We start from the raw sequence: 21,196 nt of genomic DNA on the forward strand, positions 1-21,196 counted from the left end.
TAAAGAACAAGCAGATAATGATACTAAGCTTGGAGGACAGGCAGATGATCAAAAATCTTACCAGTCCTGTCCACTTCATTCTTCTAAAATAACATCAAGTTGAATTCTGAAGGCCCCTAAAGTCCTCCTGTCTACTACACCACTTGATCGCTTATTCCAAGTGTCTGTGGTTCTCTGTGTGAAGAAAAAGTTCCTAATGTTTGTGCGACATTTCCTCTTAACAAGATTACAACTGTGTCCCAATGTTCTTGATGAACTCATTTAAAAGTCACCATCTTTTTAAGCAAAAGAAGATTAAGAGGACATAATTGAAGTGTTTAAAATGATGAAGGGAGTTAGTATAGTGGATCGAGACTTGTATTTTAAAATGAGTTCATCAAGAACACGGGGACACAGTTGGAAACTTGTTAAGGGGAAATTTCACATAAACATTAGGAAGTTTTTCTTTACACAAAGAACGATAGACACTTGGAATAAGCGACCAAGTAGTGTGGTGGACAGTAAGACGTTAGGGACTTTCAAAACTCGACTTGATGTTTTCTTGGAGGAAACAAGTGGATAGGACTGGCGAGCTTTGTTGGGCTGAGTGGCCTTTTCTCGTCCGGAGTCTTCTAATGTTCTTATGTCTCAATCCACTGCACTAATTCCCTTTATAAATTTTAAACACTCCAGTCAGGTCTCCTCTGTAAAGGCTCAGCTCTTTTAATCTTCTCTCATAACTCATCCCCTGTAGCCCTGAATCAGCCTAGTTGCTCTTCTCTGGACCTTCTCTAGTGCTGCTATGTCCTTTTTGGTAGCCTGGAGACTAAAACTGCACACAGGACTCCAGATGAGGCCTCACCAGTGTGTTATAAAGCCTGAGCAGAACCTCCTGTGGCTTGTACTCCACACATCAAGGCGCTATATAACCTGACATTCTGTTAGCCTTCTTAATGGCTTCTGAATACTGTCGGTAAGTTGATAGCTAAAAGTCCACTATGACTCCTATGTTCTTGTTATAAGGCGGACTCTCAACTTTCAGACCTCTCATTGTGTATTCAAACCTCGTATTTTTACTTCCTATGTGTAATTCTTTCCATTTTCTGACATTAAATTTCATCAGCCACAAATCTGCCCAAGCCTGTCTGCTGTCCAAGTCCCTCTGTGATGATTCAATGGAATTGAGATTATCTGTGAACCCACCTAGCTTGGTATCATCTGCAAAGTTAACCAGTTTGTTCCAGATGAGGCCTCACCAGTAGGGAATCCATTCCCGGGAATTCGGGAATCCCGGGGATGACACAGTGCATGGTCATCTCACATGTGAACGGTTTTAGAACGGCTGACACTTATTTTTAATAAAACTACTGCAATATGTTGACACCAATAAAAGACTAACCTTATCTACAAGCAGCTCATGCTGTCATACAAGTACATATATACGTGTATATATATATATATATATATATATATATATATATATATATATATATATATATATCATAGTTTTACAGTCAAATAATGCAAAGAGTACACGACACATGTTTCACCCTTTACGGTTCGTTTATTTGACAGCATGTAGATCGGGGTAATTACATTCATGGCATTCGTAGTCTGAATCACAATCTGATTGTATGGGTGGTTACCTACCAGGTAACGCTTGGGTCGGCAAACATCCATAGCGCTGCCCTCTTCAGTTGCGAGAAGCAGATCATAGAATGTTGCAGAGTTTTACTGTCAAATAATGCAAAGAGTACACGACACGTGTTTCACCCTGATTCTGGGCTCGTCTGGCGTACAAACTCACTGCACGTCAGCGTCAGAGACGAAGCCATGGCGTGTGGTTCGTTTATTTGACAGCATGAAGATCGGTGTAATTACATTCATGGCATTCGTTGTCTGAATCACAATCTGATTGTATGGGTGCGTGCGGGATGACCAGTGTGTTAGAAGGAAAGAGATCTCAGACTGGCCGCCCTGTACGTCAATCAAGTGGCAAATGCCATAGGGAGGATATATGATAGACTAACGTTAAAAAAAATTGTTCTACCTGATCAGATACGGATACACTTGTTCTAAACAACGCCCGCGCTTGCTGTTGCTCTGAAATACCGCCATTACAGCTTTTATCGATGCATCCAGTTTCTTGTCATCATTCTGTGATGCTAAGTTTCTTGGCACAGATAATGCGGATGCAACAGACTGACGCATTGCAATTTCAAGTTGCTGTTCAAAGCTGTGGTCAGACAGACGTCTATGAAGTCTGCCCCGTCCCGGCATTCGTGAGCTGCAGAGTGCAGACTCCTCCCAGTCCACTGTGCTCAGTCTTAGTCGGTGCCGGGAGACTGACGACTGCTGCTGGTTGACTAACTTAATCTGCAACACTCTACACCGAGGGCCAAAAAAATTATTTTCAACTATAACTCTGTTATTTTTTGATCGATTTTTACACGCTATATATGCGAGCTAGGCCATTCCTGGTTTCCCGGGAATTACAGCAGTTTCATTCCCAGGAAAGGGGGAATGAAAAATGTCCGAGAATCCCGGGATCCTGATCCGGATTCCCTAATCACCAGTGTGTTATAAAGCTTGAGCAGAACCTCCTGTGACTTGTACTCCACACGCCAAGGCGCTATATAACCTGACATTCTGTTAGCCTTCTTAATGGTTTCTGAACACTGACGGGAAGTCGATTGCTTAGAGTCCACTATGACTCCTAAATCCTCCTCATAAGGTGGACTCTCGATTTTCAGACCTCCCATTGTGCATTCAGACCTCACATTTATACTTCCTATGTGTAATCCTTTACATTTAATGATGTTAAATTTCATCATCCCAAGCCTGTCTGCTGTCCAAGAACCCCTGTGATGATTCAATGGATTCTCGATTATCTACCAGTCCACCTATCTTGGTATCATCTGCAAACGTATCCAGCTTTTTACTTATATTTACTCATCTTCCACCAGCTACTCTAACAACATTCGACAGAGGAACCATAGAAAGCATCCTGAGCAACTGCATCACTGTCTGGTTTGGAAATTACACGGGTCAGGGATCGCAAAGCCCTACAACAGATAGTGAAGACAGCTGAGAACATCATTGGTGTCTCTCTTCTCTCCATCATGGACATTTACACCACATGCTGCATCTGTAAAGCCACTAACATTGTGAATGACCCAACACACCCTGCACACTCACTGTTTACACTCCTGCCATTGGGAGAAAGCATTCGGGCCCTCGCCACCAGAATGTGTCACTGTTTTACCCCCCAAGCAGTCAGACTCCTAAACACTCATGAACCGGTCAGATATCTGATATACAGTCAGGTCCATAAATATTTGGACAGAGACCACTTTTTACTCATTTTGGTTCTGTACATCACCACAATGAATTTGAAATGAAACAACTCCGATGCAGTTGAAGTGCAGACTTTCAACTTTAATTCAGCGGGTTGAACAAAACGATTGCATAAAAATGTGAGGCAACTAAAGCATTCCTTTAACACAATCCCTTCATTTCAGGGGCTCAAAAGTAATCGGACAAATTAAATAACTGGACATAAAATGTTCATTTCTAATATTTGGTTGAAGACCAATGCCAGCCTGAAGTCTTGAACTCCTGGACTTCACCAGATGCTGGGTTTCCTCCTTTTTAATGCTCTGCCAGGCCTTTACTTTCAGTTGCTGTTTGTTTCTGGGCCTTTCTGTCTGAAGTTTAGTCTTCAACAAGTGAAATGCCTGCTCAGTTGGGTTAAGATCAGGTGACTGACTTGGCCATTCAAGAATTTTCCACTTCTTTGCTTTAATAAACTCCTGGGTTGCTTTGGCTGTATGTTTTGGGTCATTGTCCATCTGTATCATGAAACGCCCAATCAATTTGACTCATTTAGCTGGATTTGAGCAGACAGTACGTCTCTGAACACCTCAGAATTCATTCGGCTGCTCCTGTCCTGTGTCACCTCATCAATAAACACTCGTGTCCCAGTGCCACTCACAGCCATCACACTGCCTGACTCCACCGTGTTCTACAGATGATGTGCTATGCTTTGGATAATGATCTGCTCCACACCTTCTCCATACTTTTTCTTGCCTTCATCATTCTGGTAGAGGTTCATCTTGGGTTCATCTCTCCAAAGAATGTTTCTCCAGAACTGTGCTGGCTTTTTTAGATGTTCTTTAGCAAAGTCCAATCTAGCCTTTCTATTCTTGAGGCTTATGAGTGGCTCTCACCTTGCAGTGCACCCTCTGGATTTCCTTTCATGCAGTCTTCTCTTTATGGTAGACTTGGATATCGATACGCCGACCAAGCCCTGGAGAGTGTTGTTCACTTGGTGGGCTGTTGTGAAGGGGTTTCTCTTCACCATGGAAATGATTCTGCGATCATCCACCACTGTTGTCTTCCGTGGACGTCCAGGTCTTTTGCGTTGCTGAGTTCACCAGTGCTTGCTTTCTTTCTCAGGATGTGCCAAACTGGAGATTTTGCCACTCGTAATATTGTAGCCATTTCTCGGATGGGTTTTTTCTGTTTTTGTAGCTTAAGGATGGCTTCTGTCACCTGCATGGAGAGCTCCTTTGACCGCATGTTGTCATCTTCCACATGCAAGCAGCACACCTCACATCAACTGCAGGCCTTTTATCTGCTTAACTGATAAGACATAACGACGGGCTTGAACACACCTGCCATGAAATAGCCTTTGAGTCAATTGTCCAATTACTTTTGAGCTCCTGAATTGAAGGGATTGTGTTCAAAAAATACTTTAGTCGCCTCACATTTTTATGCAATCGTTTTGGTCAACCCACTGAATTAAAGTTGAAAGTCTGCACTTCAACTGCATCGGAGTTGTTTCATTTCAAATTCATTGTGGTGAAGTTCAGAAGCAAAATGAGAAACAAGTGGTCTCTGTCCAAATATTTATGGACCTCACTGTATGTGTTCTGCTCTGCAGTGTTGGTTTGCACATTTGACTCACATGCACCTTTTTATATATTATGTGTTTTTATGTTATGTGTCAGCGTGGCATGGTGGTGCAGTGGGTAGCACTGCTGCCTCACAGTTAGGAGACTTGGGTTCACTTCCCGGGTCCTCCCTGCGTGGAGTCTGCATGTTCTCCCCGTGTCTGCATGGGTTTCCTTCCACAGTCCAAAGACATGCAGGTTAGGTGCATTGGCGATCCTACATTGTCCCTAGTGTGTGCTTGGTGTGTGTGTGTGTGTCTGTGTTGCACATGCCCTCCGGTAGGCTGGCGCCCTTCCTAGGGTTTGTTTCCTACCTTGCGCCCTGTGTTGGCTGGGATTGGTTCCACCAGGACCCCCATGACCCTGTAGTAAGGATATAGCGGGTTGAATAATGGATGGATGGATCATCATTACTATTATTAAAGGTATTTTTGACATCATGTATATCCCTAAACGCATACGGTGACGAATTTAAAATGAACATCTGTGCACCCTTTTTCACTTTCTCCAAAACCAGTACATAAAACAGAAATACTTAACAAGTGACTTTACCGGCCCATGGTCTCCAAGACAGATTCTGTTAGGTCATACGTTGGCATTACAATGTCTCTGGTTTCATTGGAGCCACACCAAGAAAAGATGGGATGGAGGTTCTTCCCAGAGTTTCTCTTCTCCAAAGGCCAGTCACCCAGATTTACAAAGAATTCCACATCAGGCATTTTTACCTAAAAGCAAGAATTAATAGTTAGCTGCTAAAACATCTGTGAACATCTCTCAATTCCTTTGGCCTATTTATTTATTTAGTTTTAATTGAGTTGAACAAACACAAAAACAAGCACACCTAATAGATACAACTGAGGACATCTCAAACCCTGGGAGAAATGTTTTTAAAATGAGGAGAAATAATAAAAAAAAAAATGAAAATGTGCTTGGACAGCCAGGAGAGGAGGCTGCAGGCCAACAAAGAGTGTGCTTACATGAGCCTTAATGCCCCGGTTATACGCAGGAATCTGGTGAGAGAAGCCTGGTTAAGAGGCGTAGATTTCTCTGCGCGTAACCCCGGTATGTGGCCATGTAAACCCTTAATCAGGATACAGTTGTGGTCGGCATATGTCGCACTCCGTCAGCCTCCGCATGTCCGGGGTCATAAAGTCGCTCATCAGGCACCACACCTTTACAGAGCAGGTACACAACATTTCCTATGGTAGTTTTGTGCCCACCATTTTGATTGCCGCTCAGTCTGCACTCTCCACCACTGTTGAGCCTGTAAAGATCAATGACGACTCGCATGTCTAAAGGCTGAGGTACACGCATGGTCTCCGGATTTGCTCGGAACTTACTGAATAATTTTACAAATGCGTCCCAAAGTTTCTCCTCCATTCATTGTTGGAAAACTCTTTCAGAATAACTCCATCCTACCGGTCTTTATAAATTCTGATTGGGATGGCAATGGACTTTCCAATTTCTTTTATACAATGAATTGCTGCATGTGGCAGTTTTTTCGTTGCTCTTTTCGCTATTTTCATTGATTCGTGATTTTCTGTGCATTTTGTGAATTCACAGTTATGTTTAGTGTGTAGTAATTTTGTTTCACAAAAGTAAATCATTTGATACGATTTCACTGATTATATTTATTTAGTGCATTTTTGAGCAGTTTTTTTATCCACCTTAATAAAAAGATATAAATATATGTCTGTCTCTCCATCCAGTTCCTATGTCACTGTTATTCCAAAGGATGGTGCATTACAGTTTTAGTAATAAAATGAATTGCATTTGTCATTCCAACAGATGGTGCATCAGAAATGTTAACACTGCTTTTACGAATTCCATACCAAATAGCATATAACAGAGACTTATGTATTGCATTTGTCATTCGAATAGATGGCGCACCACAAGCATCAACACTGCTTTATGAACCCCATGCTAAATGGCATATAACAGAGACATCTACATTGCACTTTTCATTCCAACAGATGGCGCACCACAAGCATTAACACTGCTTTCCGAATCCCATACCAAACTAGCATATAACAGACACATATGCATTGCACTTGTCATTCTAACAGATGGCGCACCACAAGCATTAACACTGCTTTTACGAATTCCATACCAAAGGGCATATAACAGAGACATCTACATTGCATTTGTCATTCGAATAGATGGCGCACCACAAGCATCAACACTGCTTTATGAATCCCATACGAAACGGTATACAACAATGACATATGCGTTGTCATTCCAACAGATGGTGCACCACAAGCATTAACACTGCTTTACGAATTCCACACCCAACGGCAAATAACAGAGACATGCGCAGTGCATTTGCCATAACAGCAGACGCGTTTTCTCTCTTGAACTACGTGCACTTTCAGCTACTTTCCTCGGTATTCATGTGTTTCACTCTCGCTCCCTCTCTCGAGGCTGTTCCCATAAAGACTCCTTCTCAGACTCTGTCATCATTTTCGAGGTGACTTTGGCGCCCCCTGTCCACTTTCATACTTGCCTTCTTTGAGGGCGACTCTGCACACGCCTCCCATGTCGTTTCCCCACGTGCGTCTCACACTTGCACTTCCTCTTTCATTGCATCACCAAAGTCAAACTGACGAATCAGATTGCTTAGAGACCTTGGTGTTTTATTAAATAGTAGACATTTTTTTTTCTGTATAAATTTTGCTAAATTAAGTTAATAGTGTCAGATATCTATCATGTAATCTTGGTCTGTGTCCTAGTACTCAAAGAGTACATATTTGTCAATGTTATTTTGTGTTGAATGTAATTAGAGCAAAAGGGCGGCATGGTGGAGTCTGCGTCTTGATCCTGTGTCTCCATTGTCCCTACCCCAGGTACTCTGGTTTTCCTCCCACATTCCAAAAATGTGTGGGTTAGGTTAAGTGAATATTCTAAATTATTGCAAGGTGGCACTTGGTGGACTGGTGGCCAGTCTAACATTGGTTCCTGCCTTGCACTTAGTGCTGCCATGGTTGCCCCACAAGACCCTGAATGTTACACCCTAATAATGCATGTAATGAGTATGCCAGGGGTTATTAGTGGAATTGCTCTTGTAACAAAGGCACTATATAGGCGCCCGACCCGACACAGATAGACACGGAGGCACGTATAAAAAGCACAAAGACTATTTTTCTTCAGCTGTGGGACACACAGCCCAAACACAGTCCCAAGGCACAACAAGCACAACCAACAATCCTTTCTCCTTGACCACCACTCCTCCCCCTCCCGACTCTGGCTCCTCGAGTGGTGGTGGCTGGCCCTTTTTATGACCCACCCGGAAGTGTTCCAGGTGCTTGACCACCTGGTCCTAATTGCACCTCCGGGTAGGGCTGAAGATTTATCCAGCCAGGCTGCTGAATCCATGCAGCTCCCCCCTAGCGGATATCCGAGCCCCCAACCCTGCGGGTGGTTGGGGAATCACCGTTGGCCAGGGAGGCTGCCACCAAGCGTCCCGGGGGAGGTACTGCACTGCCCATGGTGGCTCCCCCAGAACATAAGCAGCAGGGGCGTCCCTGCTGGGCACGGGACTCGGCTGTCCTTCACACTCTGTATAAACATTATAATGAACTGAATCGTTAACCTTTCCCCCAAATCATCTTTTTATTAATATTACGGCAACCAGGGCCAGATTTAGACTTGATAAGGCCCTAAGCTATTTGAGACATGGGGCCCTTTATAAGTCCAGATATTCTACGTAAGTGCCAAATATGATTTGTTTTGGGGGGCCCTAAGCTATAGCTTGTGTAGCTTATACGTAAATCCTGCTCTGACGGCAACCTGAAAGAAAACACTCTTGGTGTTGTAACTACTCAGCACAATACAATAACGGAGTCATTAGGTGATTGCACTTGAGGACGAGCCGCCATTCTGCCAGCTGTGTCATTTGGCTTTTCACGAGTGAATACTGCCATCTAGAGTCAACAAGTGAAAATGGCAAAGCCATATTATTCGCAATGATTACAATTTATACCAACAGTAGCAAGAAATTTAGAGTTTCCAATAAAAAAAAGAAGGTGACCACGTGTACACCTCAGCCTTTAGCGTAACGGTTGAGGCTTTGGACTTCAAACCCTGAGGTTGTCGGTTCAAATCCCAAATCTACTGACACTGTGTGTGATCCTGAGCAAGTCATGTGATCTGCCTTTGGAAAACCAAAAGAAATGAACCCAACTGTATCATAAATGTTGTAAGTCATCTTGGATAAAAGGTGTCAGCTAAATAAATTAATATAAACAGAGAGACAGAACTTTATCTATCGATGTATTTAGTCCGGACATCACACGAGCGTTGCATATTCTGTCAGATACATTCTTATCTTACAAATATTGCATAAAGTGAATCTGCAAGACTGAGAGACCCTAATAAGAGAGTCCCTGAAGGACAGCGAGTTATCGATCACCACACCGACTTGGCATGTTTTAGCAATAGAGAGCCAAGCTGGACAGAGACGGGGTGTTGAGAAGACGGACGAGCCGGGATAACAAGAAGGTCCATCTTTGCCATGATGAGCTGGAGACGGTGTTCCTTCATCCAGTATCAATATCAATGAGACATGCGGAGACTGTAGCTGATACCGTGTGGTCGTGTTGTTAGAAGAAGCTGTTGAGAATATGGTGGCCTTGATAACCCAGCTCTGTGCATTGCCACTGCACCCCTGATGAGGATGAGTGGAGTGGAAGTGTATCATTAAACATGCAGTCATGGACAGAAGTTTCGAGAAGGACCCAAATGTTGGTTTTCACAAAGTGTGACGCTTCAGTGTTTTTAGATCTTTGGTGTCAGATGTTTCTATGGTGTACTGAAGTAGAATGACAAGCAGTTCAGAAGTTCCAAAGCCTTTGATTGACAATGACATGAAGTTTATGCACAGGGTCCATATTTGCAGTGTTGACCCTTCTTTTTTTTTTCAAGACCCCTGCAATTCGCCCTGGCAGGTTGTCTGGCAATCAGCTTCTGGGCCCAATCCTGATGGATGGCAGCCCATTTTTGCAGAATCGATGCTTGGAGTTTGTCAGAATAATTGTGGGTTTTTTGTTTGTCCACCCGCCTCTTGGCCACAAGTTCTCAATGGGATTAAAGGTCTAAGGGAGTTTCCTGGCCATGGACCCCAGATTTTGATGTTTTGTTCCCTGAGCCACTTAGTTCTCACTTTTGAACATTCCAGCACAACTGTATGCAGTACTAGGGTGTTGTACCGTGTTAGCCATTTCGAATGTAGAGAAAAGCCAAGAAAAATGACCCCTTTTATTGGCTAACTAAAAAGATTACAATATGCAAGCTATTAAAGGCAACTCAGGCCCCTTCTTCAGGTGAGACGTAATACAGAAATTGGAGTTCCTGGTGTTTATATGCACACTAGGACAAGGAATAATATTGGTAAATCTTTAACTGAGACATCTTAAATGTAAAACATTAATAGACCTCAACAGATTCATTTAACAAGAGAGAAGAACAATGTATGGTCAAGATGTTTGGATAAGATGACCGTCCACCAAAGTCTTTTCAAGTTTCTGATGAGTTTTTTCCATACAATGTGGATTTGTAGTCAGCTTGTCTGTGTCAGTCTGATAGATGCAAACAATCCTCCTACCTGGCTATAAAACTCTTGTCTCTGTTCAAACCATGTTGTAATGGATTACATTTGAGCATGAGTTAAACTTCCCATTCTTTTCTCTCACCGTTCAACTGAAGGACAACACCCTTGTAACTTCTGTTTTTCACAAACCAACAGAAAGATGGACGGACCTACCTAAGAAGTGACAGCTTCCACCCCAAGCATACAAGGCGCTCCATTATTTTCAGCCAAGCAATACAATACAATCGTATTTGCTCAGACCTGACAGACCGGGATAAACAACTGCAGGAGCTCAGACAAGATTTCATCAGACAAGGTTATACCCACAAAACGACAGACACTCAAATAAGAGGAGCTACTGCCACACCCAGAGACCACCTTCTGGAATATTAGTCCAAAGACAACAAGAACCGCATCCACCTTGTTGTCACCTACAGTGGTTTGAAAAACTCTTTGCCCCCTTCCTGATTTCTTATTCTGTTGCATGTTTGTCACACAAAATGTTTCTGATCATCAAACACATTTAACCATTAGTCAGATATAACACAAGTAAACACAAAATGCAGTTTTTAAATGATGGTTTTTATTATTTAGGGAGAAAAAAAACCAAACCTACATGTGTGAAAAAGTAATTGCCCCCTTGTTCAAAAATCACCTAACTGTGGTGTGTCACACCTGAGTTCAATTTCCTGATTACTGCCACACCTTTTCAATCAAGAAATCACTTCAATAGGAGCTGCCTGACACAGAGAAGTAGACCAAAAGCACCTCAAAAGCTAGACATCATGCCAAGATCCAAAGAAATTCAGGAACAAATGAGAACAGAAGTAATTGAGATCTATCAGTCTGGTAAAGGTTATAAAGCCATTTCTAAAGCTTTGGGACTCCAGTGAACCACAGTGAGAGTCATTATCCACAAATGGCAAAAACATGGAACAGTGGTGAACCTTCCCAGGAGTGGCCGGCCGACCAAAATTACCCCAAGAGCGCAGAGACGACTCATCCGAGAGGTCACAAAAGACCCCAGGACAACGTCTAAAGAACTGCAGGCCTCACTTGCCTCAATTAAGGTCAGTGTTCACGACTCCACCATAAGAAAGAGACTGGGCAAAAACGACCTGCATGGCAGATTTCCAAGACGCAAACCACTGTTAAGCAAAAAGAACATTAGGGCTCGTCTCAATTTTGATAAGAAACATCTCAATGATTGCCAAGACTTTTGGGAAAATACCTTGTGGACTGATGAGACAAAAGTTGAACTTTTTGGAAGGCAAATGTCCTGTTACATTTTGGCGTAAAAGGAACACAGCATTTCAGAAAAAGAACATCATATCAACAGTAAAATATGGTGGTGGTAGTGTGATGGTCTGGGGTTGTTTTGCTGCTTCAGGACCTGGAAGGCTTGCTGTGATAGATGGAACCATGAATTCTACTCTCTACCAAAAAATCCTGAAGGAGAATGTCCGGCCATCTGTTCGTCAACTCAAGCTGAAGCGATCTTGGGTGCTGCAACAGGACAATGACCCAAAACACACCAGCAAATCCACCTCTGAATGGCTGAAGAAAAACAAAATGAAGACTTTGGAGTGGCCTAGTCAAAGTCCTGACCTGAATCCAATTGAGATGCTATGGCATGACCTTAAAAAGGCGCTTCATGCTAGAAAACCCTCAAATAAAGCTGAATTACAACAATTCTGCAAAGATGAGTGGGCCAAAATTCCTCCAGAGCGCTGTAAAAGACTCACTGCAAGTTATCATAAACGCTTGATTGCAGTTATTGCTGCTAAGGGTGGCCCAACCAGTTATTAGGTTCAGGGGGCAATTACTTTTTCACACAGGGCCATGTAGGTTTGGATTTTTTTTTTCTCCCTAAATAATAAAAATTCATCATTTAAAAACTGCATTTTGTGTTTACTTGTGTTATATTTGACTAATGGTTAAATGTGTTTGATGATCAGAAACATTTTGTGTGACAAACATGCAAAAGAATAAGAAATCAGGAAGGGGGCAAATAGTTTTTCACACCACTGTACAACCCACGACTTGAAGCACTTTGAAAAATTCTAAAAGAACTTCAGCCAATGCTAAACGAGGACCAAACACTGCCGGCTAGAATGTCGTATAAAGGGATCATTTTCCTGCAGGTCATCTAATGTGGTCTACCTAATCATGCGTGTGAAATGTCCTGAAACTGGACAAACACTCCACCAGAGAATGAATTTACACAGGTGCCATATTAAACATAGCAACACAGATGTTCCTGTAGCGGCCCACTTCAACAGCCATGGACACTGTGAGAAGGACTGTAAAGTGACAGGGCTTATGGGCAACTTCAGAACACAGCAAGAAGAAAGAATGAGAAATTAAAATCATGCTAAAATTTAACACATTACAACATGGTTTGAATAGAGACAAGAATTTAATGGCCAGTGTCAGAGATGGCTGGGGTGGCGACCCGGCCGGGATGCCCAGGAGGACCGAAGGAGGGCTTGTGCCTTCCCCAGACCATGTGGGGGCGACCACCCTGGTACCTTTGGGGGCCACGGGTACAGAGCCTTGAAGCTCCACCCTGTAGGAGCCCGTGGTCACTGCCAAGGGCCATCCCTATGCTTTTGGAGTCCTGGACCTCGGCACTTCCACCACACCCAGAAGTGCTGAGGGGGAAGAAGAGCGGGGACACCCGGAGTACTTCCGGGGATGCAGCTGGCACTTCCGCCACACTGGGGCGTGTCGGTGGGAGATTGCCGGGAAACACCTGGAGCACATCCAGGTGATTATAAAAGAGGCCACCTCCTTTCATTCAAGGCTGGAGTCGGGTGAGGAGTGGACAAGAGCTGGAGAAGAGAGAAGGAGGTGGTCTGAAGTGAAGGATTTGTGCTTTGTGGCCAGGACTTTGGGGACTTGTGGGGTTTGTGGTGCACTGGACTTTGTAAATATGAATAATAAACGTGTGTTGGGTGAGTTGAACGTGTCCGCCTGTCTGTGTCTGGGCCAGTCTCCACACTAGGTATGAGGACTGTTTGTATCTCTCCGACTGACACGGACAACCTGACTACAAATCCACATTGTACTGAAAACATCATCAGAAACTTCCAAAGAGTTTGTTGGACAGTGATCTTCTCAAACGATATTGACCAAACATTGTCCTTCTCTCTTGTTAAATGAACCCTAGTCTGAAGGAATCTATTAATGTTTTACATTTACTGTATATTGTGTGATATACATCATGTTAAGTCCTGTAGAGAAATCCATTGCTGAGAAACAACTTCAGTAAACTCGTCTCTCCTGACCTGCCAGCCATGGACACAAATCACAGAAAGCAGAGAAAGGAATTCCAGTTTGGCTTTGGCATTTATATTTCCGTATCCTAAAATGTGTCGGCGTGAGCCCGGGACATACTTACTTTGCGAGTGAGAGACAATAGGATGGCGTCCATGAATATATGAAAGCCAACGTGCTCTCCGTAGGTTTTAAGGTAGACCTGCAAATTCAGAAAGAAAAAAAACAACTTAGTATAAGGAAAAGAGAAAAAGATCTGTCTAAGATCTGAAACATTTAATTTTATATCCATCCAAATCCACTTAATCCAGTAAACAGACATGGCAGCAGGAGCCTGAAGTGGCTGCAATGGCAGATTTAGGTATGGGCGACAAAAATTTAGAATGTTGATTACAGCCTGTGCCAATCAATCCATCATGAAAGTTAAGTGGCACGGACTCTGGATACCAAGGGTCGTCGAGTCTAGCGATGCTATTTGTGCCCTTACACCTGAGGGGCACCATTCTTGAAAGCGAAAGGGTGGCACACTCTGTAAATTCTGCGATATGTATACAGAGAGGCTCCATTTATGCAAATGACGGGGACAATGGGCATCAAAGTCTAAAATTACTGACCACCTGCTATAGAACCCAATTGGCACCACACACTCCCACCAACTTGGGTACAACTACAAATGGGCTTTGAGTGGCACTGGCTGGCTGCATCAAGTTACAAGGTTGAAACCAACTTGTAGGGAGTGCCACACACACACACACTTTTTCTCATTTGACCAATTTAAAGGAATATGATTTTTTTTTTTTTATATGTTACTTATCCCATTAATTTGTAATGATGGCAGAGACTAATTTTTAATCTCATGTTTTCACAACATGCAGAATGGAGATCGCAAAGTTTCTGATATAACAAGCATCTATGACGAGCAAAGCTGGACAGTAGCAAACGTTATCAAAAATGTCCACAAAAAGAAAAAGCTCATGCTGCTTAAATTGCATAATCCAACTGTCAAGTTATCCAGTTGTTTGCTCACACCATCCCAAACACGTGTATTTTTACTACAATAACGTTTAGAAAAAGTCAGAATTAGCGTACGCCTTCCTAATTCGGGGTGTTCATAAGACATATAACAATTTACTTGGAGAGGTAGAAGCACATAAATAACCAAGAGAATTTGTGTCAAGTATTTGAAATGTTTAAGATACAGTGGTACCTCGGAGTACGCCCGCTTTGGAGTAAGTCCAACTCGGTATACATCCTGTTTGGAATACGACTCGCGTGCTAGAACATCGCGCGCTACCCTTGTTTACCTCTCTCGAGACAAAGCCACGACTGCCCACAAGCGTCAAGTACGCCAGTTACTAGCATTCAGTGAACAACCCGCGCTGTAACTCTCTGTGAATTTTCACGTGATTTTGTGGTTTTTCACGTAAATTTGAATTGATTGCTGAAAAGTATGAAGGTGGCATGCGTATCTGGGACAGAATAACGGTATCTACGATTGTGAAAAACAGACGTTATTAAAAAGTAAAGTGAGGTTAAATTTTCATTTATTTCATCTAATCGCTTTTGTATTTATGTATTTTAGTATTAAGCAGGGTTTAAATTATTTTACACAACCCCATCAATGTATAATATGCCAATAACAATAGGATTTTTTTTTAATGGGAACGGATTAATCACTTTCCCTTTATTTCTTAAGGGAAAAATTTGTTTGGTATACGACCTGTTTTGGATTACGGACGTATACTGAGGTACCACTGTATGTGCTTTAATATGAAAGTTAAAAATCTAAATATTCTCCATTGTAACAGAAATGTGTTATTTTTCACCTTCTCATGGAGGTCCATAGAGGGCTAGACTCCTAATAAAAGGATCTTTTTCATAATTTTGACCTGACCTTGAAATATTTTAACCCTGAAACCGCCGGAACCGGCTATAGTCGGTTCCCAATGCAATTTGCCAGCATGCTGAAGCTGTGTATATTCGGCGACGTACATTCGTTGAACGCCGCAACCAGCTAAAGTCGGTTTCCAGTGCCATTTGGAAGCACGCTGAAGCCGAGTATATGCGGCGACATACCTTCGGTGATGTACATTCATTGAACTCCGCAAACGGCTAAAGTCGTTTCCCAGTGCCATTTGCCAGCACATAGCAGCAGAGTATATTCCGCGACGTGCATTCACTGAATGCTGCAACTGGATACAGTCGCTCGACAAAGCTCTTTGCCAGCACGCAGAGCTGATCAGTCATTGAGCAGCCAGATCATGACCACTGCTGGCTCTGGCAGCACTGCAGCCTCACTGTCCCTGGGATTCAGTTGGTGCACAAGACTAGCCTGCCAGCGTCAGCATTGGCCTCTGTGTGCTCACGTGCAGCCAGTTGAAGCGCAGTTGGCTCGGTGATTTACTGAATTTCATCAATGGCGCCAGTTGCACCGTCTACACATAATAATTGATTGTTGCAGTATGTTTTTTTAAAAGTTTTTACAGTTCATTGGCATTGTGTAAAATGATCATCCATCCATCCATTATCCAACCCGCTACATCCTAACTACAGGGTCACGGGGGTCTGCTGGAGCCAATACCAACTAACACAGGGCGCAAGGCAGGAAACAAACCCCGGGTAGGATGCCAGCCCACCGCAGGGCGCACACACACACACCAAGCACAATTTAGAATCGCCAATGCACCTAACCTGCATGTCTTTGGACTGTGGGAGGAAACCCACGCAGACACGGGGAGAACATGCAGACTCCACACATGGAGGACCCGGGAAGGAAACCTGGGTCTACCCAAATGCGAGGCAGCAGTGATACCCACCGCGCCACTGTGCCGCCCTGTAAAATGATCAGTGTTGCAGTAATTGTGATGCTCTCTGCATGAAAAAAAAAAAAGCGTTCCATTAAAATTTCACATTTTCTTTGTGAATTGTAACGTTTACTTATAAAGTGCAGCAAAAAAGTATTTGGCATCCAGGGGTGCATTAACCCCCAAGTATGTGGCGATTCAAGGGTTAAAATGATAACGCACACATATTTCTGCTTGAAATTTGACACTTTTGACCCTTTGTGAGTGGCACTTGGAGGGAGTGCCACCCTCACCACTAAAGAATCCAATATCAAAAATATTATATTCATGATCAGCAACCCCAAAACAGCATAAAACAACACTTCACGTCCGTATGTTACCAGCCCCCATTTTGTTTTTTACTTTGACCCCTTGTGTCCCATCAGGGGGTGAACCCCTGGGGTTGACTTATGTGGCCTGCACAGCTTTAAGTCCTTCTGATCATATTTGTTGGAGACACCTATTACTTCATTCTCTATCATAACGGCGTAACTTCCTGCACAAAATATATTCCAAAGATTCAGACGTGAGCGTCAGTAGGCTTTGCACCCTAAGAACCAAGTTACCCGAACTATTCGATCATATTTCAGTAATTATTTACCGCCCTGATTCTGATCTTTCTGATCATAAAATAGGTCATTACAATTGCAATTGGCAAGAAGAATCCAGAATGAATGGCAAAGTTCCGATATTTGAGGGTTCCTCTAGTGTACCTCTTTCTCTTGCATGATTTGGCTCATCATCTCATATCAGGGTTAAGTTTTGAGTTTCGCATTTTTCTGTTCAGCCATTTTAGCTTTAGACTATCCTCAAGAAAATGTGACACATGGACAGACAGATAGACAGACACCCATCATCGAGATATCGATGTTTTCGGAAAACTGATCCGTCAAAAAACCAGAGATCGAAATTCTTCACGAATCTAAAGCATTTCTCTCCTCCCCCACAGGCGATATGCTAAAAAAATTAGAGTTTTTTGGGTCTAGAGAGCTAAAACTCGGAGGGAACGCCAAAAAATTCACCAACTTACATAACTAAACATCAAGACGAATCGAATGGTATGTCACATGTGGAGGTGACTCAGGGGGTTCCAGTCAAGAAGATGGAACAAAGAGTTCAGAAGTCGTTCTGAAGAACACAATAAACCATCTCTGGAAAACAATCTTGTGAATGGAATACGTGAATATGTGAACGAGTATTTGAATTGAAGACCCTCCTGTCATCATTACATTTGTATCCACAGTTGTGAGCTACAACTGAAGTAATGTGAGATGATTTAGCGGCAGTCTGTGAAACTGCACAGGTGAATTGACCTTCTGCTTGCCTTCATGATAATACAACATATTATCGTTCTATGACCTTACGTGGTGACCTATTCCATGTGTCTGTGGTTCTCTGTGTGTAGAAAAACTTCCTAATGTTTGTGCGAAATTTCCCCTTCACAAGTTTCCAACTGTGTCCCCGTGTTCTTGATGAACTCATTTGAAAGTCACCGTCTCGATCCACTGCACTAATTCCCTTCATTATTTTAAACACTTCAGTCAGGTCTCCTCCTAAACTTCTTTTGCTAAAACATTTGCATTCACTATTTTCATGGATCCTCATCTATATATAAATATAAAATCTAACGTCTGTCCATCCGCTTCTCATGAGAGAACTACTTAACAGATTTAGATTGGGTTCTTTTCTATAATTTGCTTGAACATTCCGTTGATTTTGTGACTTTCTCATCGCGCTATGTATCAGAGTTCGCTTGAGGTACCGATTTATTAGCGCAAATCCAAGATTCATCGGGGGGGAAAGGATGTGGGGCCCTCCTCACTCACGAGCCTGCCTTGGGGGCGTAACCTTAACTCCGCTTTGTTAGCGAACGAGAGAATTACTTAACGGATTTAGATCGGGTTTTTTTCTATAATTTGCTTGGACATTCCGTTGATTTTGTCATTTTCTCATCACACCAAGTATCAGGGTTCGCTTGTGGTACTGATTTATTTGAGCAAATCCGAGAGAAACACAGCAGGCCTCGGGGAGGGGGTCGGGGCCCTCCTCACTCACGAGAATGCCTTGGGGGCGTAACCTTAACTCCGCTTAGGTAGCGAACGAGAGAACTATTTTTAAAGTTTCTCCTGTGTCACTGGTATGCGGGTGGAGTCACAGGAGACCGTTAGTTGGCAAGAAGATGAAAATGACAAAGGAGCCAGCAGTTCTCCATGTAGCTTGTTTCTGTTTATGCCTGTGTGGATTCATCAGGCTTTAGTTGGTTTAATAAAATACTCAGAAAGGAAACTAAAGAGAAAGTGAAAAACTGAAAATGACTCCTAAAGATCTATAATTTAAAAATGACCTGACACTGAAACATGAACAAGTCATGATCTTATTATCGGCAAGGATTGTGTTCTAATTAAAGCGACTGGGATGGAACAAAAACCTGCTGCCACTGCAGGTCTCCAGGACCACCGTCATTGACCACCCTTACTTTAAAAGTCTTCAAAACACAGGACAGGCATGTCTTCCAGCTTTTCTCCCTAAACCTGAATAACTACAACGCTATCAAGATTCTGTCTATTAAACAAAGTGGAATTAAAACAGAAATTAACAAGTTAGAAAATCTACACATGGCGTGACATGCAGGTGTTTGACTACTAAGTTAACCGATACGAAAACTGGAGCATTTTTAGTTATTGCAATTTTCTTCATTATATTTTAGTAATGAGTTATCTTCAAAAGCAATAGGATTAATAAAATGTAATTCCATGTGTTAGTAGACTGGGTTAAATGTGTGCTTTTTTAACAGTACTTTACAATGTCAATGTAATTAGTAACGTAGCCTAAATAGACTTGTGGTGGCCCAATAACTTTCATAGACAGCAGACTGCAATTCAAATGATGTGAAAATGGCATCGATTGATGTGTGGTAGTTGTGTGTTAGTTGTGGCCGTTACCAACAGTTGTTTCATTTTTTTTTTTAAAAACATAACATTTTTAAAAGTATACCCAATAAGGTATTATAGGATAACTAGCTGTGTGAGCCCGTGCTGTAAAAAGCCCAGGCTCCTAGAAACCATGGATTCTAAGCAAAGTTCTCTTTCCTTGGAGGTTTCGTTTTGCCGACGTACTCGCCTCACTTGTGTATTAGCGGCTAAGCGAGTTCCTCACTCCTCAGAGGTTTCGTTTTGCCGACATACTCACCTCTGTTGTCTATCAGCGGCTAAGCGAGTTTCTCTCCCCTCTGAGGTTTTGTTTTGCCGATGTACTCGCCTCACTTGTCTATCAGCGGCTAAGCAAGTTCCTCACTCCTCAGAGGTTTTGTTTTGCCGACATACTCACCTCTGTTGTCTATCAGTGGCTAAGCGAGTTTTTCTGCCCACGGAGGTTTCGTTTTGCCGACGTACTCGCCTCACTTGTGTATTAGCGGCTAAGCGAGTTTCTCTCCCCTCTGAGGTTTCGTTTTGCCGACGTACTCACCTAGCTTGTGTATTAGGGGCTAAGCGAGTTTCTCTTTTCTTTGTGGTTTCACGTTGGCGAAAAAGTCAATTTCTTTGAGCTTCACACCGTAGCCTCGCACTTCTGGGCTGGACAGACAGACACACACACACTTCCACGCATAGACGTTTACATACAAAATTACCAAAACAATGGATACAAAATGATCAATACTATCAGAAAATTACTAAAGAAAAGAAGTGGGGATTCAGATGTTGCAAGATGGCAAGCCGCATTGCAGCTCCAAGATTAATGTGCGTGCTTCAGTGTTTGATGCAGTGAAGCAAATCACCGAACTTAAATACTGACATAAGTATTCATGGTGCTGCTCTTCATCCATTTCTCACATAAACCAGCGTTTCTCAACCTTTACGCATTTGCGACCCGACTTTTCATAACAGTTTTAATCGCGCCCCCCCTAACGTTTTTTTGAAAGAAGTCCACTAATACCAATTTGTTCCTTATTAATTAATGATATATCATAGATGCATATTTTATTATACCTACTTAACTTTTATCGACATTTATCTAACTCTATATATTAATTTTTCTAGTATCAGAATGTAGTTTAAGTTCATTTGTTTTGGTTTCAATAGATATCATTTTCATATTTTCGATTCTCGTTTTCTTTTTTTCCACATCTTCGCACCCCCAGTTTGAGAACCACTGGCATAAGCAATACAAGCATCACATATTCCCTATTGTAATGACACGATAGATTTAATGGTCTCCCGTATCATCTTCTGGTTTTTTTCATTTTGCACCTTCACAACAGCATCTCTTACTGCCACCTGGTGGAATCCTCCAGATTTACCTAAAGGACACATGTAAGTACAGCCGGTATGCTGCGTGTGTAGCAGGAGCATTCACAAACATACACATTACCTAACATCAAGTATATCCTGGCACTAATGTGAAATACCCAATGATGGAGCCCAACTAGTCTGGGACTGGCTAGGATAAAATCAAACAGGTTGGATTTTTGTGTTAATTGGAGGGGTGAGATCTTTGTGAACGAGAGTTAAGAACTAATGAGCATTCAGCTGAAAGTACAATGCACAGACTGTAGCGAC

General features: G+C 42.6%; 1 protein-coding gene across 1 annotated transcript in view; it reads right to left on the reverse strand.

Moving 5' to 3' along the window:
- The window catches only part of poglut2 (protein O-glucosyltransferase 2), a 78,471-nt gene that overhangs the window by 32,588 nt on the left and 24,687 nt on the right, over positions 1 to 21,196 (reverse strand). Inside the window, exons 4-5 of the mRNA XM_039745940.1 lie at positions 13,922 to 13,999; positions 5,487 to 5,659 (exon numbers count right to left, since the gene is read on the reverse strand). Coding sequence (XP_039601874.1) covers positions 5,487 to 5,659; positions 13,922 to 13,999 — 251 coding nt within the window. The remainder of the gene's footprint in view (positions 1 to 5,486; positions 5,660 to 13,921; positions 14,000 to 21,196) is intronic.

The sequence above is a fragment of the Polypterus senegalus genome, chromosome 2 (assembly GCF_016835505.1).
Source record: "Polypterus senegalus isolate Bchr_013 chromosome 2, ASM1683550v1, whole genome shotgun sequence".
In the NCBI taxonomy this organism is placed as follows: Eukaryota; Metazoa; Chordata; class Cladistia; order Polypteriformes; family Polypteridae; genus Polypterus; species Polypterus senegalus.